This window comes from Astyanax mexicanus, chromosome 17 (assembly GCF_023375975.1).
Source record: "Astyanax mexicanus isolate ESR-SI-001 chromosome 17, AstMex3_surface, whole genome shotgun sequence".
Lineage (NCBI taxonomy): Eukaryota > Metazoa > Chordata > Actinopteri > Characiformes > Acestrorhamphidae > Astyanax > Astyanax mexicanus.
The window spans coordinates 13,198,908-13,226,082 of NC_064424.1; the positions used below are offsets into that span (position 1 = coordinate 13,198,908).

General features: G+C 36.7%; 3 protein-coding genes across 7 annotated transcripts in view; 1 reads left to right on the forward strand and 2 right to left on the reverse strand.

Annotated features, from left to right (window-relative positions):
- The window catches only part of plrdgb (PITP-less RdgB-like protein), a 123,943-nt gene extending 117,722 nt beyond the window's left edge, over window positions 1-6,221 (forward strand). Inside the window, exon 19 of the mRNA XM_022676138.2 lies at window positions 245-6,221. Coding sequence (XP_022531859.2) covers window positions 245-583 — 339 coding nt within the window. The 3' untranslated portion in view covers window positions 584-6,221. The remainder of the gene's footprint in view (window positions 1-244) is intronic.
- A 1,301-nt stretch (window positions 6,222-7,522) lies between these two features.
- On the reverse strand, window positions 7,523-19,676 carry LOC103039245 (uncharacterized). Of its 4 annotated transcripts, none has more exons than XM_022676142.2 (6): window positions 19,572-19,676; window positions 17,806-18,125; window positions 16,327-16,619; window positions 15,028-15,123; window positions 12,206-12,244; window positions 8,565-8,697 (listed from the first exon to the last, which is right to left on the reverse strand). In XM_022676142.2, exons 2-5 carry the CDS (start codon window positions 18,091-18,093, stop codon window positions 12,214-12,216), a joined length of 708 nt encoding a protein of 235 aa, XP_022531863.2. In that variant the 5' UTR covers window positions 18,094-18,125; window positions 19,572-19,676; the 3' UTR covers window positions 8,565-8,697; window positions 12,206-12,213. The 4 variants fall into 4 exon arrangements, with proteins under 4 accessions (XP_022531861.2, XP_007259658.3, XP_022531863.2 ...); XM_022676141.2 differs by having other exon boundaries at window positions 12,206-12,247; XM_022676140.2 differs by lacking the exon at window positions 12,206-12,244 and having other exon boundaries at window positions 7,523-8,697.
- Window positions 19,677-20,430: 754 nt separating this feature from the next.
- tmigd1 (transmembrane and immunoglobulin domain containing 1) lies at window positions 20,431-26,198 on the reverse strand. 2 transcript variants are annotated; one of them, XM_049466720.1, is made up of 6 exons: window positions 26,003-26,198; window positions 25,641-25,736; window positions 23,636-23,911; window positions 22,438-22,722; window positions 21,397-21,500; window positions 20,431-21,178 (listed from the first exon to the last, which is right to left on the reverse strand). In XM_049466720.1, the coding sequence occupies exons 2-6, from the start codon at window positions 25,711-25,713 to the stop codon at window positions 21,089-21,091; spliced, it is 828 nt and encodes a 275-aa protein (XP_049322677.1). In that variant the 5' UTR covers window positions 25,714-25,736; window positions 26,003-26,198; the 3' UTR covers window positions 20,431-21,088. The 2 variants fall into 2 exon arrangements, with proteins under 2 accessions (XP_049322677.1, XP_007259656.2); XM_007259594.4 differs by having other exon boundaries at window positions 20,431-21,149; window positions 26,003-26,195.
- Window positions 26,199-27,175: the final 977 nt, after the last annotated feature.

Sequence of the window (27,175 nt, forward strand, 5' to 3'; positions counted from 1 at the left end):
GCTTTTTAAAAAGCCATTTAAATGCCTGATTAAAGGGCCGATTACTGTTGTTTTGCTGTTTTCCTCGGGTTTTGAGTGCTCTGCACTGAATCAGCTCTTGATCGGTCCTGCACTGTTTAATATTGCGATATATATCGCCGAAAAAAGAACATTTGCAATGTAAAATTTTTCCAATATCGTGTAGTCCTACTTTCTTTTAGTATTACTTCCTCACCCTTTCCCTTTCTCTTTCTGTTCTGCTTAGTTTCTAAGTGAGGGCTACGCCGCCCACCTCTCCACACTGGAGTTTGAGCACGGCTCACGCTCTAAGAAGAACCGCATGGTCCTGAGGCAGGGCTCCTTCGGCCTTTCCTCCAAGCCAGAGTTCCTCTCCCCCTCGCCGGACTTCTTGTCCTGTAAGCGCACTCCACTCCTACGGCGCGCAATGTCCGTTCAGCAGCCCTCTCCACCCTCCTCCTCAACCTCAACACCCAAACCTGAGCGTGCCCAGAGCCAACCCGAGTCCCACAAGGACGGCCCAGAGATCCGCATTGAGCTGGATGATGAGGACGAGGAGAAGGGGGGCTTTTCAGCGGTGATATGAAAGGACACTGTCGCTTGGTAGGAGAAAGAGAACAAGCTTTTCGGCCTCAAACTCTCTGCCCACGTGGTCCTTCTAATGTATTATATATTGTATGGTAGGGTATTGGTGCACTCCTGTGGAGCGTTTAATTTTTTTTGTTTGATGGGAAACACATTTTTGGTTTTCTCTTTAATTTTTCCAGCTAGTGAGTAGTAGCAAGCAGTTGCTTGTTCTGTACACTGTGACAACCATGTGAGCTTTTCAGAGCAAGATTTTTATAAAAGACCGTCTAATATCTGGATTATTAAATGTTGTGATGTTTATGGCATTGTTTTTTTAAAGAGTACATCCAACCCCAGTATAAGAAGTCCTTCTGTTCGCTCAGTAGCTTCAAAACATTAACTTTAAGGTTGATAACAAGCATTTGGAGGTGGGGCTTACAGGGGCATTTTAACAGGGCTTCTGTGTTTGGTAAGTCACTGCAACAACCAATTGGAACATTTAAAAGGTTGCCGCCCACTTCTATGTAATAGAGTAAAAAAAAAAAGAATTTTCAACAATGTAGTTTCATTTTAGCAGCATAAAATATTTTTTGTTGGACACAAGGAGTGTGTGAATGAAATGGTTGTGGATAAAAAATGATATATTTAGAGTTTACTTACACCTTAAAATAATTCATAAGTGTAAAGTTATGGTTACTATGGTGTGCATGTGCAGAACTATTCGACTATTCTGTATAAAGTATGCAAAATACTTTTTTTTTTATAAATAGGCAAAATCCCTTTAATACAATGTCAACTGTATACAAGTTATATTGAGGACAATACAACCACTTGGCTTGACTGCTAGTAGGTTTGTCAGTTTTCTTATATCATCAATTGCCCTTTTCTCTTTACTTTGTACTTGTAGAGGGATTTTGCCTATTTGTCATGCATAATATATTTTTTCTTTTTTTATACATTCAATTTTATAGTGCTACCAATGTAAGGCACTTAATTCTTAACATTTAAATATTGCAGATGGTTACTTTTCTTTGATTTCTTGTTTCACGTGGGTCTGTTTTTGTTGTAGCACAGTTTTGACAAACTCCTGCCCCTGCCTGTTAGAAAACAACTGTTTCTTTTGCTTGTCAGTCAAATTACATCTTTCCGTCAAAGTATTTTTTTTCTGACCGCAAAGAGCAAAGAAACCTAAAAGGCATTGTTGTCAGTATATACGTTTTGGCTTGACTGAGATTAGACAGCTAGTGATGAGGGACGATGATAATCTGTGTGCTAAAATGCATAATTGCAATTATTCAGTGGCCTTCAACTCAGCGTTCATGTTAGCAAATGACAGTGCGGCGGGCGACAGGTCATTAAATGGGAGGACGTGATTTGTAGCCTCAACTGAGTGTCAGAGAGATAATGCAAAAAACAATTTCCACAATTTTGTGGAAAATAATTATGATGGGATGAAGCAACTTTCTAAAACGATTGGGCACACAATTTCTTGGGACCAATCACAGACAGAGTGGTCTGAGATCCCCACCTTCTGCTCTCTTAACTTTTGATTTCCATCTTATTTTCCTTTTCTCAACAGAGGGTAATAAGGTTAGTTCATTGATCAGCTTCTCCTCATCTATCACCCTCACAGGAGTTTCTGGTAAGCTTTTTACACACAGTGAAAAGTTTCTGTTAAAATACTGCGTTTTTGTATTTATACACATTTCAAGTCACAGGTCATAGATCAGGCTCCCTATCTCCTTATAAGGGCATTTTTTTCTTCTTTCTTCCTTGTTTTTACCTGCTTTGTAATCAACTGTTCTGCAATTGGGTTCAACAACCCTCTGGGCTAGAGAGCTACTAGCCTGTAGCACTCCATCCCATTACAACTCAATTTCCCAAACTGTTTTTTTTTGTTGTTGTTGTGGCCCACCACGTAATGGCTTGGAAAATATCTGGCCCGCGGCCAAATGTAATTGATGACCCCTGTCATAGATTATCATTTCAGGCACTTTCAGTTTGGTTTTGTTTTTATTTGAATGAAATAATGTAGAAAAACAATGTGTTGCACTGTGGTGAAAAATGGAATTAAATAATGCTTGGTGTTTTTGAGTGGTGGTGCATGCAATTGGGTTAATTGTATGCACCTGCATTAGGAATAATGGTTTAAAACGTTTTGGCAGCTGCATGGCACTGCATGGCATATTCATTATGCAGAAGCCTTCAATGTTAGTTTTGAACAGTAAGACACTTAATTGTATAACCCTGCATAATATTTTTGTCCTTTATCTGACACTTTTGCCAGGTTTGACGTGCAGAGGTTAAATGTGAAGCACAGCGGAAGTGGAAGTGGCAGGATGTTATTATGCTCACAGATGTCTCCTGGGTCACAGCTCCATTGCTCTGCCTCTGGCTTACCTCGACCCCTAGAACAAAATGAATACTTTAACCTGTGCTGTGTCACAGTTGCCTTGGAAACCTCTCGTTTTAATAAATCCTTCATTCAGTGATGTTCGATGAAGTGCACTGACAAACACTCACACAGAGCTCAGTGCTGGCTGTGGTCTATGGCAGGGCTTTCATTTGCGCTGCACTGCAGAGAAGCCAAGAGGTCCTTTGGCGTACGGAGCTCCCATTTGGTTTCCATTGACGCACTTGAGCTGCTCTGAGCTGTGAGCTGTGTCACCCTGGCCTCCACAAGCTGTCAGGAGCTGAATGAGCTGGTCTGCATGAGACCAGACGGCAGGCAACCCAGGAGAAAATAGCCCTCACTTCACTGCTCGAGAGTGGAGAAGGCCTTCTTTGTCTCCATTGGCTGTGGCAGGAGTTGATTGGCTTCTTGTGCAATTGTTGACCACACACTGGGCTAATGGTGCTTTCACACGGAGCAGTTTGGGTTGTTATTTCTCTCAGTGGACGTTGAAGCTTATTGTCACTGTTCTACAAATACATTTTCGAAAATGTACCTTTATGTTAGAAAAAAGGAACATCTTAACATTTTTAATTGTACATTAAGTTGTTGCAAGCTATAAAAATATAGAGCTGGCAATGAAGTTGTCAAAAAAAACTCTTTAGGTGACTCCACCTATAACTCAAATTTGAAAAATGCTTAAAAAAATGGAAGGGGTAGTTTAGAAGGGGCACTGGGTGATGTATGGGTTTAGAGGCAGAGCAGGAGGGAGAGCTGATTGGCTAAGCTGCAGCATCAGCAGTGTGCCTTTGATAGAGGAGAGACAAAGATGGTTGGACGTCAGCAGGGGGGTGGTATTATTGATTGATTGATTGATCTGCATATTGTGAGTGTCCACATAACAAAGTACACGGACACATCAGCTACACATATAGAACAGTTAAATCAAAGAGGGTGGTGCAGAGGCAGAAATTACCACGATGAAAGCTTTTTTTTAGAGGTTAGGAAAGTTTTAGAAAAATATTAAGCAGGACTAGTATGTTTTATTACTTCAAAGAAACACATTTCAACTATTAATGGAAAAAAATGGTTTAGGGTTAAGTGGCCCTTGGTTAAAAACAGCATTTTCATGTGGACAAGAATTTAGGTTTTTAAATATCTGGATACATGTGGACAAGGCATTGTTTTTGTCATGTAAATAGTAGGGTAGTAGATATAATCGACAATGTCGATTATTTAAATTTGTTGACTACAAATTTTATTGTCGACTAATCGTTAATTTTTAACAGTACCACATTACGCGCACAAAGTGCTGGGGGCAGAAGAAACTTGTTCTGTGTCTCTAAAAGTGCCCAAACACAACAGATTACTTATTTATTCACTAAATATTAGTACTCTCCATGTTTAAACAACATGTGGACATTTAAATGCCTTTTATATCTCATGTTTTATATCTATCTTATAAATATATATCTATCTTATATATATATTTTTTTTTTCTGCTGTTTTTAGAGATGAAGGACATGGCAGAAATAATCGTTGACTAATCAACTAATCGAAAAAATGATCATCAGATTAGTAGACTACCAAATTAATCTTTAGTTGCAGCCCTAGTAAATAGAGAGGTTGGGACCATAGACTATACTATATATGTAAGTATGGACAGAAAGACATGGGTTAAAAAGTGAAGCTACTAGGTCCCCTTTATTATCACAATCAACATTTTTGTTTAGAAACAATGGAACAGTAACAAAATGTTTGCCTTAACATTAGGAATATAAATACTTTTTTGAGGTAGAAAAGGAGAAACATAAAAATATAAAAAATATAAAAATAAAATAAAAATTGTCCCCTCACTAGACATCTTTTCTAGTTCTTTGTTTCTTTTTTAAAAAATAGAATTAAGGAAATAAGGAAATTTCTTCCTTTAAGTGCAAAATAAATATCCCAAATATAAAAAAAATACTCACAGCGTAGGCTACTCCTACAGACAAGGAGTAGATTTTGATGAATCTGCATGCGCAGCAGTCACTGTGTGCGCGAGAGTAAAAAAAGCTTAAGTATCAATATTTTACACGAGTATTGCTCAATATCAATACCAGGTTTGGTATCGTTATTATCGATATTTGGATCGCCCACCTCTAGGCTCTACTGCGCAAGCACACGCAAGATGGCAGCTTCCGTTTCGGCCATCTTTTGGTATCGGTGACAAAATTCTAACCCAACCAGGTCTGATCTACTACAAAGTGTGTAATAGGAGTTCCACAAAAACAAGCAACCAGCTCAGTGTCTATTTTCCTAATGTACTATCTCATGATTCTGTTCTGAATAATAGAAGGTGCTGATCTGTTCTTTTGAAGTGTGATCCATGAAAACAAGATGAAAAACAGTGGTAGACAAAGGCAATTAGCACACTGTTCCACAAGACATGTGGAAGATGAAGAAAAATACCAGGCTGAACCAAAAAAGTGATGAAGTTTAATGATACTGCAGAGAGAGAAAGAGAGAGAGAGATCTCACCAATTCCCCAGCAACAGAGAGGTGGTGCTGCTGAAAAATGAAGGCAGGGGGGCATCATGAAGGACTGGAGATGACCAAGAGAAAGCATCTTGGAAAAAGAATAGAAGAGGACTTTTTTATTAGAGCTGCAGCGTCTCAGCCATGTCTGCAGCTTTCCTTTGTGCCAGTGGTGTTCACGCTGTCTGCTGAATGCTGTAGTGGTCTTTTGTGAAGGTAACCATGTGCGCAAGCTTTCCAAACCAGGCTATTTATAGCAGCACTGCAAGCAGAGGCTTGTATTTGTTTGGATTATTCTGTGGCCTTCCCATGAATCCTTTAAGCACAGTGCTATTTTTGCTGAGCTGTCAGGGCTGAGCAAAGAAAATATGAAGTAAAAACGAGCAAGAATGAGCGCGAGCAACTGCATAAACACTGCTCTACACTCACACCAGTGCCGTCGTAAAGAGTTGACTCTATAAATTCTTGCATGCCTGATCCCCCACACATACACATTCCTGTGCAGAGAAAAGACAAACCGCAGTTATTCATTTCAGATCACGCGTTTAGACACAGCTGCAGCTTTGTCCCACTGTTGTTTTATCTGTACATGTTGAGCGGTCATAGGAAATAGTAGTAGTATTAGTTACTTTGGCCAAAAAACTGCCAAATCTGTATAGCTGTATTGTAAGATAATGTATATATTTGTACATACTTTAAATGAGTGTTATTGGATGAGATCTTTTGTAAAATAAAATGTTGGAAAGTACTTGAGAAGTTGTGGTTTAATGAATAAAACGTGTGTGCAGTTATTCTATTCCATGAAACAAATGAAAGAAGTTGTGCTAAGGGAAACCAACGACTGAATAAAGAGAGCAAAACCCGAAATGTGGGGGTTTATATTATTTACTAATGGTTTTACACTACTGAGATTTTAAAAGGTGTAACAAAAATGAGCAACATTGAGATTTTCCCTTTGTTGGTGGGATTGTAGAGAAAACGCCTGGCTGATTGTAACTAGCTAAATCACCTGCCTAGCACCAATTTGCCCTATCCATCACAAACACGTTTCCTTGGGCACAACAACAGTATTAGCCTGCTAGCTTTTAGCTCTTGCTTACATATACAGATCTGGAAAAATAATAAGAGACCACTTCAGTTTATGAATCAGTTTATCTGATTTTTCTATTTATAGGTATATGTTTGACTAAAATGAACATTTTTGTTTTATTCTTTAAAACTACAGACATTTCTCCCAAATTCCAATTAAAAATATTTATTTAAAGCATTTATTTGACCTTAAATATAGCAAAGAAAACAAGTTCATATTCTTAAAGATTTAAGAGTTCAGAAATCAATATTTGGTGGAATAACCCTGTTTTTTAATCACAGTTTTCATGCATCTTGGCATGTTCTCCTCCACCAGTCTTTCACAATGCTTTTGGATAACTTTATGCTTTTACTCCTGGTGAAAAAATGCAAACAGTTCAGTTCGGTTTGATGGCTTGTGATCATCCATCTTCCAATTGATTATATTCCAGGTTTTCAATTTGGTAAAAACAAAGAAACCCATTTTTAAGTGCTCTAATTTTTTGCTTAACAATTCACATGCTTTAATGAAATGTTTTACATACCATATAACTAGTCCTGACTGGATTTCAAACACATGTTATGAAGTTATGAAATAGTAATTTGTTACATCAGGATTTCAACCTTAAAATATTTAGTCGCACTAATTTAATCCAATTTAATTTTTAATTTGCTATCAATATTAAGAAATGTTCTGTGTTATAATAGGTCAACAGGGACAAACCATTAGTGCTTTTACATGTATTAAACAATCTTAACATTCACAATTTCTTCAGTTATCTGATTATATGAGTGGTTATGGTAATTTTTCACTTAAGGTCTAGATATCTGACTTAGAAATCAAAGAAAGAGATTGATTTTAGCTAAATAAATTAATGAATAACTTCTCAGCACCTACCTACACGTTAGTATTAAGAACCAAATGAGAAACCATTCAAAATGAAATGAAACACTATTATATAGTCACAGCAGATAGACAACTCTGTTGAATACTGTGCATTTATTATCAACATAATCAATCAGTATAAAAAGGTAAACATTTGATAGAAAAATAGTAAATGCATTATAGGAAAAAAAAAAAAAAGAGAACATAAAACTAAATATTACAATAAACATTTTTTTTTCACACAAAAACAAGAAAAGGGAATTTGCAGCTATTTGGCATCCCAAACACATTTTCCCAAGAAGTCATGCTACTGACCCCAACACAAAAACAGTCCATTGCACAATGCATTCTCCCTTCGCCTGGACTGTAGAGTGCTTAGTAACAGTATATAGCAATTAGTATTAATCTTTTTATTTTTTAGTAAACAAAGAGTAGAAATGTTAAAATGACCTTTATATTGTAGCAATAATCTCTTCTTACAAATGATAAAGAATACTAAAACCTCGATACAAGAGGCAGTCTAAAGCATAGTCTGTAACATACAACTAGAAACTAGTTAAGCAGTAAGTTAGTACACTTGTAATGCTTCCCACCATTAAGGCCAGTTAAGTGTAGTGTTAGTGTAGCGTATTAAATAGAAACCAGTTAGAAGTAAACAATTTAGATGGTAAACACTGTAAATACATATATATATATAAAAAGTCGGACTAGCCTTTGGTGACACTGAGAATTTTGTAGTATTTAGTCTTTAGCTTTCCTTCCACCAAATTTTGGTATCGACATTAGTTTGCATATTTAAACATATGAGCAATTTGCAATTTGATGGCTTTTTTCACAACACTGAGAGTAATGGAGGATCCTTGAACAGTAACTGCAAGGTAGTAGATCACAGTATTGAGTCACATTATACAAGAGGGGAAAAAAAAGCATTGAAAAAAGTAAGGACAGTTTCTGTGAAGAGTTCTCATTAAGAACCTCTTCAGGAGGCCACAGCTGGCAAACAAGGCCAAACCTCGAGCGTGCACATACACATACACACACACAGACAAAGACACAGAACAGTCAGGAAACAATGAAAACAGAAAGCATCCCTCTTCAAGTGGCTTTGTGAATGTTTGCGAGAGCGCTGTCGGTCCAGCTGCCCATTCTCTGCCGGATGCGGCGAGTCTGCTGCTGGATGGAAGCTCGGTTTAATTTCCCAGAGACGTTGCTCTGGGTCGAGTCGATGCCCTGAGCCATCACGCTTTTGTAGTGCTCCATGGCCTGCTTCCTGCACACACACGATTAAGATATGAGGATTGGGAATAGAAGAATTATGCAGAGCATGTCCTAAAAACTCCATTATATCAACAGGGATTCATCAGGATTTGCAGAAATTCCACAGATTCAGCAGTTGCGTCAAAAATGCACATTCAAGAATGTGATGTTATGGGGCTTGTAAAAGATGTAAATGCCAGATGAAGAGCACGTGATGTGACAAGTCAATTTCAAGTGACATAAGTTAGGAAAAGCACAACTTTAAAATGGTTAAATAAATAATAAATAAAATATTGCATTGTGTTTTAACAGAAATGTGTGTAAAGCATTTTAGATATGTATATGCACATCTAGGAGGAGATAGATATATAGATATATAAAAGAAGACCATTATCCAAATTCCATTCTTAAGCCAAGTCTTCCCAATCACACATTGCTCCTAGACCAGGGGTGTCCAAACTTTTTATGTTGGGGGCCAGAAGGAGAAATATATTTGAAGTCACGGGCCACAGACTCTATAATAAAACAAATAATGAAATATACCACTTTAAATAATACCTTTTCCTGATTACTTTCATTTACACACCATTTTACTTGACTTACTATCTTTATCTGTCTTTGAGAGTGTTGTGTAAACTAAGATTTTTCAAATTGATGTTTCATTTCATGATGTCTCTTAATTAGGGTTGCAACGGTATGAGATTTTCACGGTATGATAACCGTCTCGGAAAATACCGCGGTATCACGGTTATCACGGTATCACAGTTTGTTACATATATTATTAAACTGACCCTTAAAGAAATTACAACAAAGGTTTTTTGTTCAATTAACTATTTATTGTAGAAACTACACCATCAGGTGAAGGAAACCATGTTTTTCCACTACTCTTAAGGGCATTAAGAGTGTATATATATAAAAAAGTTGGTATATAACCAGATACTGCAGAAAGAGGGGATTTATTTCTGACATGATCCTCACAATAGAGATTTCTATTTTAAGGCTTTCACACCTTAAAACCTTCAACATATGAAAAACAGGCACGTCAGAATTTGAAAATTAACGCATGTAAATGAATGGCGTCTTTCACATCCAGTCCGGCCAGGACCTTTACACGGACACGTGAATCCATCGTAGCACGCACTTCACGCCTGTACCTGCGTGCCCAAATTTCGGATAACTCAGCGCTTTTGCGGGCGCTTACCGCATGGGTTGTGCACGACTACAAATACGTTTTATTTAGGTTATTTAGGTAAAATTATAAACTGAACACATACTTTGCGCTGCACAGCGGGGTGGTGTTTTTGGAGATGGGAGAACAGGTTTGATGTATTTCCTCCTTTAGCTGTGACTTTACGGCCACATTGATTACAAGCTTGTTGATTACAAGATTACAAGTCTGTTTTCAGGCTGTTTGAATGAGCGAAATATGATCAGAATTATGTTAATTAACACTAACATAGAAGCATAGAACTATTATTTAATAAAAATGATTTTTAAGAACAGCTAAACACAGTGCGGAGAAGTTCACGTGCGAGAGAGAGAGAGAGAGATTTGCGTGTTCTGATTTGAGCTACTCACAGGTAAAGGTTCTCTTTTATCTCCTCGTGCTCATTTTAGTCCAATTCATAATTCTGTAGTTTCTCAGTGTTTTCTGTCGTATTTTGCGGCTAGCGCGAGCGCTTACAACTAACACCGCGGGCCGCGAGGTGCAGCCGTGCTGCCGCTGTTAAGCCCGAATCCGACTCCTTGCTCAATCCGACTCCCGCTTCGCGGACAGAATCGGCACAACACCTCCCGCTGTAGAACTGCGGGAGTGAAAACAGCGCTTATAAATAAGTTAGTTAAGTTTCACTTTCAGTTTTCGTTATTTGGTTCGTTTTCATTAACAATAATAATTGGTTACTTAGCATTAACATAGTGATTATCACACCAGAGCTTTATTTAAAAATAAAATATATAATTAAAAAACAGATGCCTACATCTCAAGACTATTTTCTGGAGCCCAACCCGACCCGGCCCGAGGAATGTGGTGGGAAATCTCGGCCCGAACGGACCCGATTTCGGGTCGGTCCTCGGGTCAGGTCTGGTTCGGGCAGAGAATCTAGGCTCTAGTCTGATGCACTTTCTGCCATTCTCACCGCTGTGTGCTGAGTAGCTGAAGCGGAGCAGAGTTGCGCATGCGCGGGTGACTTTCTCCGCTGGCTTGCGTTTTACCGGTAATAAGCAAACACACACGGTATGATAACCGTGCATTTTAATACCACGGTATACCGTGAAACCGGTTACCGCTGCAACCCTACTCTTAATATTAAACTCCTTAATTATGGCAACTTTTAGACACATTTGCCCTTTTTCTGCGCTAAAACTGCGCACTCTCTCCGCTTTTAGACTCTTTGGCCCGTTTTTCTGCGCTAGAAACGCGCACTCTCTCCGCTTTTAGACTCTTAGGCCCGTTTCTGACACCTAGCGTTCAAACTTTGAATTTCACATTATAAAAGCCTGCTTAACAGCGGGCCAACTTTCATTCTATTTCTAAAATACCTCGCTGGCCGCTCCAAAAAAGGGAAACGGGCCGCAAATGGCCCGCGGGCCGTAGTTTGGACACCCCTGTCCTAGAACATGTGCCAATATGATGATTGACACCAGACAGCCCAAACATGCTTGGAGGAGAACGTTAACAGCCAGTTCTTATTTTTTTGTCTCATTAACAAAAAGTCTGAAACCCTGGAGTCTATTTAACTTAAACAGTCACATCCAGGTAAAATCCAATATTTAAAAAATATTTTGTTCCAATTGTTGTTTAAGGTCAGCGCTAGAGTAACTTTATTGGTCCATTCTAGGTGTAGGCAATATGACCTTGCTTCACAATAGTTGAGGGCATTTTTGTGTAAATTATATTTTAAATCAAAGATGGTAAAACACTGAAATTGTATTAATTTAAAGAATATACTACTGCAATAAAACAAAATGTAAAATTTAGACTAATAAAACTTTTGTTGTTGTAATTAAGGCACAATTAAGGCACAAAGATTTTGTGTAAAATAAAGTATTGTGTAGGGCAGAAGGTTTAGCATATAGATATAAACCTAATCTTATCGTGATTATGGGTAAATATAAATTTCTTTTGTTTAGAAAATTATATTATCGTGATAAGACGCACCCCTAGTCCTTTAGTCATGAGTTTAACACATTAAAGAACAGCCATATTTACATTATTTCAAGGAGAAACAAGCTTTGTACGTGACTGACAGTATAAAACTGAAAACATTACTGGTGCACAACTCTTGAAAATAGTTTGTGATGGCTCAATATTTCACCATTGGTGGCTGTAAATTTACAAGCAGGTTATGAGGCACAGAATTGTTTACATGCAATTAATTAAGTAAGCCAAAAAAGCTGCAATTAGCAGTTGCAATTAGTATTCAGCCTAAACAGAGACCACATGAAGAACGTACATACAGCAGTCCACATGAGCACTTTACTTTCATGCAGTTCAAACACAGCACTTAAAACCATTTTACCTTTACATTTACTCCGTGATGAGAGAGTATGCAAATTTGCTGCTGACAAAATAGGAGGGAAAAAAATATTAGTCTACACTTTTGCATTTTCCACTTAAAATGTAATGACAGAAAATGATGAAATGAACCCAAAGACCAATAACAGCCAGAGGGCAGTGGTGCAGGATTCTGGTGTGAGTCTCTTCCAGAGCAATTACAGAGAGGTGTACAGCTGCCCATAGCTGCTCTTTTTCCTAAAGATTTTTTTATGATGCTATAGGGCTTCAATCTCCTGATTAAAATGCTGCATGCATGAGTGAAAATCCTTCAGTATTTCATTAACTCCAACAGACATACAGACTGAAAACATGAGGTGATTTTTAGGCAATAATCTGCTATTAGTGAAGAATATGGGTATATTTTATACCATTTACAAAAACAAAATTAAAGCCTGGAATTTATATTTTGAATAAAATAAATCCCATTACAACACATATTTCAAGAATACACTACTGCAACAAAATGAAAATTAAATGTTACCCTAACTGAAATATTAAAATAATACAAGAATTTTATCAGATTTGTAACAGAAGTAAATGATCCAGAATAGCATGATACTCATAATGCACTCCAAATATCTCCATATACACAGGATTCAAGTAAAATGAATGATACTGAACAGATATAATCTGTCTCTAGTAGATATATAATTGGAAATAAGAATGGTGTGAACTATTTTTTTGCTAAAAACAGCAAAGAAATTGTACCTTGATGTGAAAAGAGGTGAGTGATATGGCATGATTTCAGGGTGTAATATCATTCACAATATTCAAAAAATGTTGGCGAGATTATTGTGCACGATACAATATAGCACATCCCTAGTTCCAACCCTGCAATGTGATTGGCTAAGAGGCGTTCTATGAGCGCCATTATCAGCCGGTAATGCACTGTAATCAAAGCTCTCCACCCATTACTCCGCAACATACAGGTAACCCAGCAACAATGCAGCGCTTACAAGCCAAACAGCGCAGCTATAAACAAACAGAGCAGCAATTGAACTATTAACTTGCAAAGTTTTAATAACCAAGACAGTTTGTTTTTTTTCGTCCTCTTGAACTCAAATCATTCAATAAGCAGCGATAATAGAACTGTGGTATAAATCGCAATAATACACTTGAGGTTTGTGCTATAACATGTAACATTGGCACTGCTGTGCTGATCTATTCCGATATTACACATTAAAGCACTCCCTCGTGTATGATTGCTTAATTATATTACATACTGACATGACGAAAGTCATGGAATAAAGTACATAAATTCCTTATACAGATAAGTGATTACATGAGGTGAAACTTAAGTAGTTGAAGACTACCCACTGTGCTCATGGCAAGGACATATCTGTACCATTTCTGAAATTCAGTAAGCATTTAACATTCCTCAATCCAGTGTCACGTGTGCTGGGAATAATACAGAACAGACAAGTGACTCTGTCAGAAAATCACATCCACTTTCACTGCAGGAGGCCGCACAAGCATCTCACAGGCCTGTGCAACAGTCTTTAGCTAACAAATGTTTTGGGACACTAAAATAGTTTCTGTCCCATGAAACATGGCAGGTCAGCGAAGATATATTGTATATACAATGTAATTGTAATTTTATTTTTTCATCTCCACAGGTTGTATAATATTTGCAGAAGCCTGAAGGGCAAAAAAAAAAAAGGATAGCTGTGTCTAGTATGATGAAAAAAGGTACAAAAAATAATTGATATGAACTCAAACATAAAACAAAAATAAAAATAAAATAAAGTAGTAAATAACACTGATGTAAGAACAGTACACTAGAAGGATTGGGGAATCTCAGTCCAAAAAATTCTTCTTCAAATCAGTAGTTCTACTAATTTGAATACATGATCCCTCAATCCCTATGTAAATAAAATTAAACTTTTGAAAAGCATAAGACAAAGCATTTTTGTTTGGTAGTAATATTGATAAGCTTACACCAAATGACGTGTGATTATTTCTAAAGCACAAGGACAAGCAACAGATCCCAAGTTCATGTGCCTCTGGGTAAATGTAGATAAGAAAACAGCACAGGCATTGTGGATTTGCTACAGTAAGACTGCCTCATGACTCATGACCTTGCTTTATGGGAAGGGTTGTGGAGCAGTTTGAAAATTTGTCGGGACCCGAGTTATGCCTGGAATTCAGGGGGGTGGGGTACACAGCACAGCGATAATACAAGATACAGATACAATACAAGAATGCTGTGATTCTGCTATATTTTAACAGTAACATACTTTTGCCAACACATGCAATTTATATACCCTCTGGGATCAAATTTGCTTATGAACAGAACCATTTTACCAGTAAAATAAGCAGAAATGGTCTATAAAAAGGGTTTTAACGTGAAAGAGCATTAAGAACATGTACAGCACCAGAACAGGAGGATATACTGTCTACAGTTTAACACATGTATGTGTGTGAGCACTATATAAGCTGTACATGCTGCCCTAAATCAACTACAGATACTCCCTACTCTTTTTAAGGGAGGGAGCAGTGGGGACTGCTGCAGTAAGAGCAGACAGCCGTTGAAAAACCGACCCACCCACCCAAATAAACAGGAAACAGACACATCACCACCAAGAAACTGGGAAAACAGGATGTCGGAATGTTAAGACTTACTGTTTAAGAAAACTTAGAAGAGGGGGGGGGGGAAATGTCCCTCAACAGACCACTTTCACAAATTCATACTACTGTACCCTTTTTTTTCTTTTTACTACACAAAAAGCTGCTGAGTCACTGTGAATCTGGGGATTAAATTTTAAATAAGAACCATCAACTCACCGGTCATCTCTCTTAATGACATCATCGAAAGCTTGCGATATACTCCTCAGTCTCCGGAGTCCTTTGGATACACAGTCCAGATCTTGATCAAATTGCCTATGATATAAGGGGACACTGATGAAGTGATGCATACATTATACACAACTAAAATGCCCACAGTTAAATTACTCTGATTTTTTAAAGAGCACAAAATACATAGAATCATACAGAAAGTGGATAGTTACAGATTCCAAAACATGCATGTTATTGTATGGTTGTTTTTCATTTGTACATAAGGGGGGAAAAAAGCATTGAATTTTACATTACAGATCAACCTCAGTAAACATTTCTCCCTCTCAATGCAAATAAAAAAAATCTACTGAAAATGGCAAGACAAAGCTTTTTATTGTTAATATACTGCCATCCTTCCTAATGCCACGAGTCAACACAATGGACTATAATATCCAATACTGTGTGCACTTTGTCAAAATTAAATTCAAACCATTTGCACATAAAAAAAACCTATATATTCTATTCCATTAAGTACCATTACTTCCTCCAGTCAATATTCTTTATTTTAACCTTCATATTGGACTGAATAATTTCCTAGTATCTTAATGAAAGCAAATACTGTAGTTCTTTTTTTTCTATCAGCGTTCCAGGTAAAATAAAGGCATTAGTATAAAGGCACCTGTGAACATCAGTGCCTACAGGGCCAAACCATCAAGTTAATGAGACCGAAATAAGGACCGCTGCAACAAAGAGTAGATTTCAACTAATTGAAGTCTCATCGATTCTTCACTGTTGCGACCCAGAAACCAATTAAATCCACCATCTTTAAGGATGAATCAGCTCTTCAAATGCACTCGGAGGAATTGATGAGCGAGGAAATATCCAGAGCAACAATCAAGAAGTGCATTGTGTGTGTACATCTTAATTGCAGTGGGACATGGGACTATGCTAAAAACTCTCTAGCTGCACTGCGCCGTAATTGGATATGGATATTGTATTATGGTATAAAAGCTACCGGCAATCAAAATAAAGATTGAATTTCAATAAAAAAAATGTAAAGAACAATATTAAGAATATTAAGAAGCCTACAATATGAAACACAATAGACATGCATATATTATTTAAATGTTCTGAAGATAGTGTTTAAAAATTTGTTGTACACTACCACCAGTAAAAAAAGCTACTTTGCTTCCTCACATCTTCAGAAGAAGAAATGTAATGTAATGTAAGGACAGGAGATGATGCACATTTAAAGAAATGAGATACACGTCATATGCTTGTCCATTAAAAGGTATACAGGCCACTCACCTCCTGTTAGGTGATGCGAATGGGCTTCTAAGAGCCGCCATGCGTACCAGCTGTCTCCTGCCGCCTTGGGTTCGTACTGCTCTCACAGCAGAACTACTGGCCTCTGGGGTGCGTGCTCCTCGAGGAGTGTGCTTGACTGCAGACCTGGGAGTGCGTCTTGGGGTAACAGCACTGCGAGAAGCCGGGCGTTTAGGGGTGCATGTAGTTGTACAGTCGTTTTCTTCACCTTCGATAATTCTCCCTGGTGTCCGCACCAGACACTCTTCTCGTGATTCTCGGCTTCTCTGAAATTTCTGTGGGTACACAGAAACATGCATTTATAGAATTGGTAAAAAAGTTTAATCCAAACGATAGTCAACACATAAATGTTACTTATGACTAATTTCTTAAACTTACATTTGATGTAGTTACTATACTAAAAACACATACCAATGTAAAATGTTAATTGGATATTTAGGGTTGGTATTGGGACAAGTAGGGGTTTAACATGGGCCTCATCTGGGTTGTACACTACACATGGATCCTACACGTAATAAACCTAAAACACATGATGTGAAAAAAACATCTCGGAACCCAGCTCGCCCTGAAACGTACCTAGCCCAGGTTCCACCCAAATGAGTCCCATATGAGTGTATTAGCGGAGTCTTGGGACACTTTTGGAAAACTGGGCCCAACATTTTATAGTAAAAATCACAACTAAACTAAAACTAAAAATATGTCAGCATTGTTGTTTTTGTATTGTTTTTGTAGCCAGGTTCCCTAACTTTATCCTTTTTTTTTGTTTTAAACTTTCTAGGACATGTGGAAATCCTGGAAACACTACATTGCTGCATGTTTCACAAATGTTGTATTGACCATATGTTCACATTAAAAACACTGAACATACACATATATTCCTAGGGTGGGGTAATATGACAATATTTTATCATATTGTAGTGAATTTGTTATAGTAAATGTTATGCTTTTTCTGAGCATATTGTGGATATCACCAGTACTTAAAGAACATAGGTTTAATTTAATTTGTGGTGTATAACTGGATGACAGGACATTTGGTAGAAGAAAAATAAATAAAATAAAAACCATGTTTAAAGAATCTGTCACTACTAGTGCATTTTGCAAATACTGTTAAATTAAAAATGCCCTAAATATTGTGATGCATTTTTCCACTCACCCAAATTTATTGATATAAATGCATAAAGTGAAATCCCATTTCTTTTTAACTGTGCGTGCTTAAACTTCAAGTTGTGGCTACACATTAGGATCTCATTCCCTCACCTAATAACTTGTTGTCACATATGAACTTGATTTTCTGCAGGATGCAACCTTAGGGTTTCTAAATCTAGCAAAACCAACACTAAGCACTAATACGGCCAAGAGAGTTGAGCTCTTTGAATAGATAATAGTTACTTGGTGTAGTGGAACACTGCCAACCCAGGTAAAACAGAGGGCTAAAAGGCAGTTGTTTAAATGGAAGAGTACCTGATAAGCGCTGCCAATGGAGTTCTTGGCGGAGCGTTTGATCTGAGTCACAGCACTGGTCTTCTTGTTCATCTCGAGGGTCTCCCAGGTGGGATTCTCAGGGACATTGGTGTTGGTCTGGACGGTCTTAAGGGGCAGCCTCTTTCGCAGGGACATCCTGAGAGAGTTGAGGGAGCTGGAGGAGCGGAGCTTGCGGAGGTTCTGCTGAGGAGCTTCAGGAGAGCTGTTCGGCTCCGAGTCCGCCAGGACACTATGAGCCCGCCAAAGACCACTTACCACAGCCGCCATACTGAGAGTCTAACAAAGGGAAGGAGGGGAACCTGGGAAAGGAGGGGACCCAGAAAGAGGAACGTTTGTACATGGGTAAACATTTTAATGTCATATGGGTTAGACATAAGTGTTATAGCTATTAGCTAACTAAAATTCGATAATGTTCTTTAACAAGTTAGTTAATTAGCAGTGCTGGCTAAAACATCTGAGGGGTAAGAAAATAGCTAGCTACATATATAACCTAGCAAACTTACTAACCTAAACTTGCTAGCTAGCTAGCTGACCTATCTAGTGTTAGCTAGTTAAACACTTTAGGCAATTTAATTTTGTTATCATCATTGTGATATCTGTATGTAAATATTTGCAACACAAGAAGGCTATTTTAACCCATTAATTCAAAAAATTTGCAGTGCAGTATACCCTTATGCCTGGGAACACCTTATTTGCTGGTAAAATGTAGCTATGTTAACTAACTACATAGAGCCTTGGATTTGTACATTCCTTTTTGTATGTAGGGTATGCAGGGAATTTGTAATAATAATTTCAAAAAAATCACTTTGTTTAAATAATCTGCCACTTCTAATGCATTTTGCAAATACTATTTACATATTGACCATTTATAAATCAGAGCCTGTAAAGTGACATTGGTCAGTCTAACATTTAGCAGTTTAATTTTCCGACTGTTAATTTTCCGAAATTAGAAAATTGGTCACAAAAACTATTTTTTATAATGTAGTTTGTGTAGATTTTTTCAGTTTACAAGTTGGATTATAACATTAGATGTGTTAAAAGACACATAAAATTAAAAAAAAATTGAAGTTTTAATTTTTCTTGGAACTCTGTTTACAAAAGGCTAAAATAAGAAAACTAAATAATGGAAAAATTGAATAAAAAACATAACTTTACTAAATGTAGGTATGTATGTAATTATGTGTTTTATAGCCAATTTAATTGTTTTAAATTTAGCTTAATACAATCAAAAACTTAAACTGCAAAATTTTACTCAAACAAAGATATCAGGAAAGAGTGCACACTATCAGGAAGACTAACGTTAGGTATTCAGAACACTGGTAAAAGAAAATAATGGCTAAATTAGCTTACCTAGCTAATGAAGATTTTGATCTTACCATTATCTCAATGTTTTATTATTTACTCACAAAAATCAATACAATGGTTCTGTATTACACTAGCTAGCTAGCTAACCTTCGTGTGTAATCCTGTGTAGAGTGAAATCAGATAAGTTAGCTAAGTTAGCTAGGTTAGCTTACTAACAAGATTGATACGCATTACACCGGGACCTGTGCTAACTTAGCTAGGTTAGCTGGCATAGAAAAAAAAAACCTAAGTTAGCTAAGGTTAGTAAGATACCCCAGCCTGGATTTGAACGTTATATACTGATCCTCAGCCTTAACCTGTTTCCCTGACAAACATCTTCCTATAAAAGACTCACTGCAGATAAAAACCCAGCTAAAAAAGGATAAAGACCGATATCTTACCGTTGTGTGTTTCTGCAGGGTTTTAGCACCGGACCGACCGCAGCCCTTTCTCTCCGTGTTTCACTGTTTGAATTTGGCGGACCGCCCTTAAACAATATGCAGGAGCACCACAAGCCCCGCCTCCTGATCCTTGTATTGGCCAATTTACCCAACACTCTCTTCAACGATTGGTATATTTCACCTCATATGTCCCTCCCTCCACTTCTGATTGGTCTATTATTCCGTCATGCTGCGATTAAAACCAGACAACAAGCCAAATAGGCCGAATAAAGGTGATGCTCCAATGCTCTGCATTGTTGCATTCATCCCAACAGGCGCTGTATTGTTATGCTAAACGGACTGTTTCCTTTTTTATTCACACAGCCAGTAACTTTGTAACTGCTGAAATTAACAGCTGCAACTAAAATACAAAGAAAATGCACACAATATGAGTAGTAGTACTTGAAAAAACATTAATTCAGTTTTTAAAAAACAAAAAAAATGTGGTGTTTATGAAACAATGTAGTTTTTTTCTCTTTGTATTGAGAAATGCCCCACTAAAAATGCATTTCTAAAACAATACACAAACTTTTTCACCATTTAATAAATAACACTGTTAGATTTAAAATGAACAATTAATATATGTGGTGTTACTAATAGATAGAACTAACAAGTTTTTGAGTATGTTGCTAGCTAACATGTAATATAGAGTATAATAATATATCCATGAGTTTTTTAAATGAGGTATGCATTATTATCCTACAGAGCAATGCAAAATAGTAGTCGAGCTACTCATACCTAGAACAGTTATTCACAATGGTTGATAATACTGCAAGTACAGCAGCAATGGTGGCTGGCGAACAAAACACCACACAAAACATTTGTGTTTTAACAGCAACTTTTAAGGTTTTATTCACTTTGGAGCATTTCTATTAGTCCATACTTCATTTAATTTTGGCATAATGTAAAGTACAACTGCCAGATTCAAAGGATGTCAAAGTGAATTACATAAAAAATGGAGATACAAGATTTTTTTTTTTTTGCCAGACAGTGATTTACAGACATTTACAGTACACATTCAAATTTACAGTGACCCCTTCCTTTAGTTCGTATTGAGGAAAACCTTTCACCTGGCCTTGAGAATTCGTAATTGTTAGAATTTTAATAGGTTTATATTGCCATGACATTGAGATACCAGGCTGTAAACGTGCCAGGTGTGGCAGCGTCTCCTTTTTACTCAGCAGCAGTCAATGTATAACACCTTTTTAACGAGCCTCAGGGAGCAATTGCACAATGTAATTAGCATTTAGATCTGCATTTTACAAGTGTAAAGAAAGGTCTCTACAAAACTTTATGGTTTACTTTATTCAAATACTTCTATCAAATGACAAGTTCCAAAAATGCAGGACTTGATGCAGACAGTAATGGTGTGTTTTTAAATTAATTTTATTTACATGTGTAGAGTTTCATATGAGAAGTTTTGTTTGGAGATTGTTGTTATGCAGTAGCATTCCAGTAGGGCAGGCCTGTGGTTCAGTTCAGCAACAGTACTTTGAATCCCAAAGGTGATGGTCACTAATGGTGGATTCTTTTAAAGCACTGTGGAGGGAAAAGAGACACGTTTTGTTCTGTGAGAGAATGGTAGAATCAGAGAGAAACATATTAAACAGGGCAAATTGGTGTTTTGAATAATGTTTTTTTTTTTTGTAATTTGTAATGTGTTTTGATCATTAAATGCTGCTTCTTACACTGCATCCATTAACTGCATTAATCAATAAAATATGAAATCGGCTCCAGGGTGCCAACACATTTGTACAACACTAGATTTGAGGCCGAAATGTGTTACCTTCATAACCCTCTGCCATCTGGAAATGACAGCTAGCAGCATTGTAAGGAGCACGACCACAATGCCAGCAATTGTGGGCCACAGGGGGAACTTCATTACTTTATCTGTTAGGAGAAACAAGCCAGTATATTGTACTCAGTGAATCTTCAAACTTGCTGCATTTTTTTAAGTCTCCAAAGTTCAATATATATATTAAGCATAAGAATATTTTAGTAGTCTCTACTTTTGAGTTCTCTTGGAATATTTCAGTTGCATTGCATTTGTACACCCCTTGTTTAATACATTGCACTTAAAAAAATAAGCGCCAGAACATTTTTTTTTTAGCAGTGTGTATTTATTCATATTTACTTGTCGTTTTAAATTACATTTGACAGTGAAATATTATCACAATTTAAGTATTTTAGATTAGTATATATTTGTAATTTGCAATTAGTATTCTAAAAGCTTAGTATTCTAAAATCTAAAAGCTTTCAAAATGCATACATTTCACTTATACAGAATTTTGTTATGAAGTCATATTTCTATTCTTGTCATCTTAATATAACAAAGTGCCAAGGGAAAAAGGAAAGTACTAAAAAAATAATGGGCAAAACCTTTTTTTATTCTTTAAGTAAATCGTCTATTGCTTCATTGCTTGCTTAACTTAATCTTGTAATTTGTTTGCTTTGGAGAAATAAAAATGGATAAACTTGTGTTTTTATGAAAACGCAACCACAGTGAGGTTATCCATACAAAGACGTTTGAAAATTAAATTGAATTGCATTGAATTTAATCAAACTTAAAATTAGTACCTATATCTCATGCTTAAACTATTAAAACTGGCCATACAAGGAAACCTCTATATAAAAACAGGAATATGACGTTACCAGTAATTAAACCTACCTATAAAATCAGTGGAGGACACTGGGACATAAAAAAAACACTATAAACTGCGGAGAAATTGGCACACTCTGGTAGCGCTATCATTCCTAGACAGCCTGCTGAGAGAGGGTGAATAGGCAGTTTTGGAAATTATGAGGATTACTTTAAGGACACACGAACCTCCAACGATGAGGATGAAGGTTTTGCTCTTTAGTCCGTAGGTGGGTGAAGTTGCCTCACAGCTGTACTGGCCCTGGTGTGAACTGCGCTTGATGTTGTAGATGGACAGCTTGGCGGTGACGCCATCATTGCTGGTGTGGTAGGTACTGGTGGAAAGATCTAGCACAGCATCATCTTTCTTCCAGATTACAGCTACTGGAGGAAAGGCCTGAACATTACAGGACAGAACAGCATCACTTTCCTCTTCAACATGCATTTCCTCACTGCCGTTCAGATCTGGGGGATCTGAAAGAAAGAGATTTCACAAATAATAGATTTGTCAATGATTAATAAGCATTAGAACAAACTTGTTCAAATAAAAAAGTGTATTTACTAACAGCAGGAGACAGTGGGATACAACCTAACATATGGTTTCTGCTACTACTTGAGCACAGATGGGGTTAACTGTAATGGGGGAGGTGGGGGGGGGGTCATTTTAACAGCTGTCTAACATTCAGTATAATCTGCGTTGTTTATAGTAGAGCTTTCCAAACTGAAAATACAGAAAGGTTTACCAGATTTCTCCAGAAATCAATAACCCAACATGTAATAATGATAATAATGCACTCTGTGTATCAAAGACTAGAATAAAATAAAGGATTTTGGGCAGATATATTCTATATTTGGTACGTATGTCATTATAAATGAGGACAGTGGGGTTTTTCTTTGTATCAATTAAGTTATAGAATGAATGCATAGTTAAATTACAAATACTTTGAAATAACAATGTTAAAACAGTAGTTTAACATGTAGTTTTTGTCTTATTGATTAATTACTGTTTACCCAAAACCTTGTTTTACTGCTATTCATGCAGCGTGGATATTGTGCTTGAATTTAATTTTACAGTAATTTAACTAATAGGTGTTACCTAAACAAACAACTTAATAATAGTAATTATTTTCATATGAATGTAGTTTTTTGTTATATTTAACATGTATGATAACAGAAACAACAGAAATGTATTCACATCTATCAAGTAGTCCAGTGTCAGAATACTGAAGAGTACAGGCCGGTGAACAGAGGATAAGAAACTCATATTGTTCTCCATTTACAGATACAACAGGTACATAAGTAAATTGTTGTGCTGTAGATAAAAGGTAGATAAAACTGTAGATGTATTGTAACCCCCCTTCTTGTGCCACTCTTCCCCTGAACTTACAGCTGACCTCCAGATGGATGGAGGCTTTCAGGCTAGCATTAGCCTTAAGCTGGCAGGTGAAGATGGCTCCATTGTCCTCTGTGGTAACAGGCTCCACACACAGATGACTCTCTTCCATACGGTTCTCATCTGTGAGGCTCACTAGTCGTTTGTTGCGGTACCACTCCAGTTCACCTCCATCTGCAAGACCCTCAACCATGCAGCTCAGAGACACCGTCTGATCCACTTCTGTCTTAATGATGCTCCCATCTGCTGCTGGATTGGACTGAATTAAGACTGGTGAATTTGAATAAAGCACAAATTAGACAAAAAAGGCAAACAGTGGATAGGACTGAATCATAAACCATGATCAAACAGATGTCTGTAGTTTGAAATACAATGCAAATAGTGAGACAATGTTGATGAAATGTTATCATGTCATAGTTTTCTATGCTATGCCTTCTTTTTAGCTATTTATATGATAAACGAAATGAACATACTGTACTTGTGCTTGAATGCATTTTCTTGGTGAAGATTTGAATCTTTGTGTTTCATTTAAATTTTCTGAACATCTAGCATCTATAAGCAAAAGAACTGAAGTTTATTAGACTCTGTTCTTCTATTTTTCTACACTCTTAGTCTAACATTTAATGAAAGCCCCAGAATCCAGAGATATGACCAATCACAGAGCTGTACAGATCTGTGTATCCATTGGTCATCCAAGTAATACAAGGAAATTAGGTACATTGCTGTTTATGAAGATTATGTTCCTCTATGTTTATAGATACATGTACTAACTGGCCACCTCTGTCTTTTTTGGGCCATATATCATATGTTATATTATTAATGTGGTTTATTCATTTTATTACTATATTTTGATTCATTGTTTTGAGTAGCATTGGTTATCAATTCATTTGTATTGTATGCTCACATTTGGCGTATACTGGAGTTTGTGTTCAGATTTTAACCCTTCTTTTTAGTCAACACGCAAGCTAATGATCAAACCCGTTTCGTGCTGAATCAGGAAAAAGCTGCTTCTCCCTGGTTAGGGGTTTAGAAAAAGTGCTGTAAATGATTTAGCCCATCCTCAGTTATTATGGTTTTAGCCCCTTTTCTTTTCAATTATGCACACTGTATATTTATAAAAAATAATCACATATATTACAAACATAGGGAAGTAGAGATGTCAACCTGTTAATTGATCAAAATCCTGGGTCCAGTCTAAGATAAGTTGATTGGTAGTCTGATTTATGAATATGAATATTTTATACTTATTTGACTGTCATACAAAATGTACAGTACTTATAAAAATTAAAAACAAATCAGCTTCAGAAGGTGTTTCTGATGTTAACTCATACACTAAGCTGAACCTGTGCAACAATATCCAATATAAAAAGCTCTAACTTCTAGCAGTTAATCAGTAAAAAAGGTATGATGGAGGGGAAACAATGTGGTCAAAGGGAAGCTCAAAAATAAAGCATTAAGGTAATAGAGGTGGCTGGTAAGTACTATGACTATACTTTAACTACTGTACTACTTAGAAGTTTGAAATCTTAGAATTTGTTATTTTTTCTTATGTTACATTTAATGAGAAAAGTTATTGTTGCAGTTACATTATTATTGTATAGTTACAAATAGCTTTTTGGGCTTAATTTCTTTATTTTATACTAGTCATCAGTAAATTCACAGTATCTGATTTGTAATCACTTTGACTCTTTGATCACTTTGAAGTTTAAAGGGTTATCTATTTATTTTAGAGAAACTGTAACGCAGAACAAGAAGAATAACGTCTAATAAACTATATTTCCTGTTCTGGTAGATGCTGGATGTAAGAAAAAGCTTCACTGTAAATTTACATTAACAACAGGTTATTGAAGTCATTTTTTTATATTTGAATATAAATCTTCCAATGTAAATGCATATTTTCAACAGTAGAAATATAAATACAGTAACATATGAATTTGTATACTAAGCTTTATACTAGTACTTTAAGCTGTTTTAAATAAGTACATTCTGTATTTCTCACCGTCAGTACAGTGGATACAGCAGGTGCAGAGGAGTAGATGTAGGAGCAGATGGATACAAACTGAAAGCTTCATTTTCTACTCACTTCTTTGTCGTCCTGAATAAAACACCAAAGGAATGTGATAAAAGAGACACTTTTTTCATGTTTCACTTTACAGTCATCTTCCATAAAAATCTTCATTTATCTAAGCAGACGGTTGATTAAATAAACGTTATTTTCTTTCTGTCAGTTTTATCTGAACCAAAGTGAGCAGAGTATTAAATCAGAGTTCAGAAATAGAGTAGAGATGAGACACTAACAGAGGAAATTAAGTGAAAAAGAAGACCTGACTGAGAACACTGAAATGATTTTAAACTACTTACCAAGACTGAGAGCACGGTGAGCTTATAACAGATCTGCTCAGAAATCCAAAGGTTGCTCAGCAGAAGTCTAAAAATGCTCAGGTTTCCTCAGCAGGGGTTTATATTGTGCAGGTGAGCTCCTTTATAGCAGAATGACCACAATCACCTCTCCTTCCCTCACGGTCACGCACCTTCTGTAATGCTGTGCAAACAGGGTGGGTGACTCAGGACCTGCCACTCTAAATTCCTGGACCTGAGATGAGGAGGAAGAGATTTTATTAGCAGAGAAAGATGTAATAAAGCATGAATAATGTCATAAATACTAAAATTTTAGATAGTAAAAAAAACTGACATTTGTGTAACATTATGCAACATTATGTCTGAGTGAAATGATATGAAGATGATGAAGCTGAGTGAATTATTAAGACATTACATATCCCATGTTTTAGTTTTAGTATTTTAGTTTCTACTGAGGCTGTTATTGATTTCTATGTGTGTGTATGCTTTTAAAAGTGCCAAAAAGCTATCTGGAGTGATGCCATAAAAAAACTGCTGGTGGTTACTTAAATAACCCTTCAGTGGGTGTGTATTTAAAGAATATTTTTTGGAAATGGGGTGTGAGTGTGAAGTAGTCCATCAGGAGATACCACTTACACACTTCCATTTACACACTCCATTTACACACTCACACTGAGAGCCAGTTTAGTGTAGTCAATTTGTCTGCCATGTGTATTTTTGGATAGATTTTTTATAAATGCTCTTCAATCACTGAGTGGCTCTAGATGACAGAATTAACACATATCCCACAAACATATATTCAGTGGAGGCTGTAATATAGCACAAATTTAAACATTTAAGACAATGTGAGGTTGCCAGGCCAATGTAAAGCCTCCACACTGTGGTTTAATCAATAATATGCCAAAAATACATCATAGATTTCAAAAAAGCTTGTTGTTATAGTGCTGAATTACCAGTATTACACTGCAGGTTGTAGCGACAGGGATGCACAGTGATATTGGAATCATGTTGATCTCAGGAGATAACTGTTCCTGGAACACTAGAGGACCAGAGCAGATGCTTACAGATATAAAAGGCTAATAGTAGGTTTAATAGGAAATGGCTCATATGTGGTGTGTAATAGTGCATTTCCTTTTATTTGTATTTTGCTCCAATACAATTGCAGGCAAAGTGCAC

Coding starts and splice junctions, on each gene's coding strand:
- tmigd1 (XM_049466720.1), bottom strand. CDS start 25,713: ATGAAGCTTTCAGTTTGTATCCATCTGCTCCTACATCTACTCCTCTGC. Junction 23,912..25,640: donor CTGTATCCACTGTACTGACG/GTGAGAAATACA, acceptor CAAATTCACCAG/TCTTAATTCAGTCCAATCCA. Junction 21,179..21,396: donor GATGGCAGAGGGTTATGAAG/GTAACACATTTC, acceptor ATTCTCTCACAG/AACAAAACGTGTCTCTTTTC.
- LOC103039245 (XM_022676140.2), bottom strand. CDS start 18,093: ATGGCGGCTGTGGTAAGTGGTCTTTGGCGGGCTCATAGTGTCCTGGCG. Junction 16,620..17,805: donor CCATTGGCAGCGCTTATCAG/GTACTCTTCCAT, acceptor GTGTACCCACAG/AAATTTCAGAGAAGCCGAGA. Junction 8,698..15,027: donor GTCATTAAGAGAGATGACCG/GTGAGTTGATGG, acceptor GTGTGTGTGCAG/GAAGCAGGCCATGGAGCACT.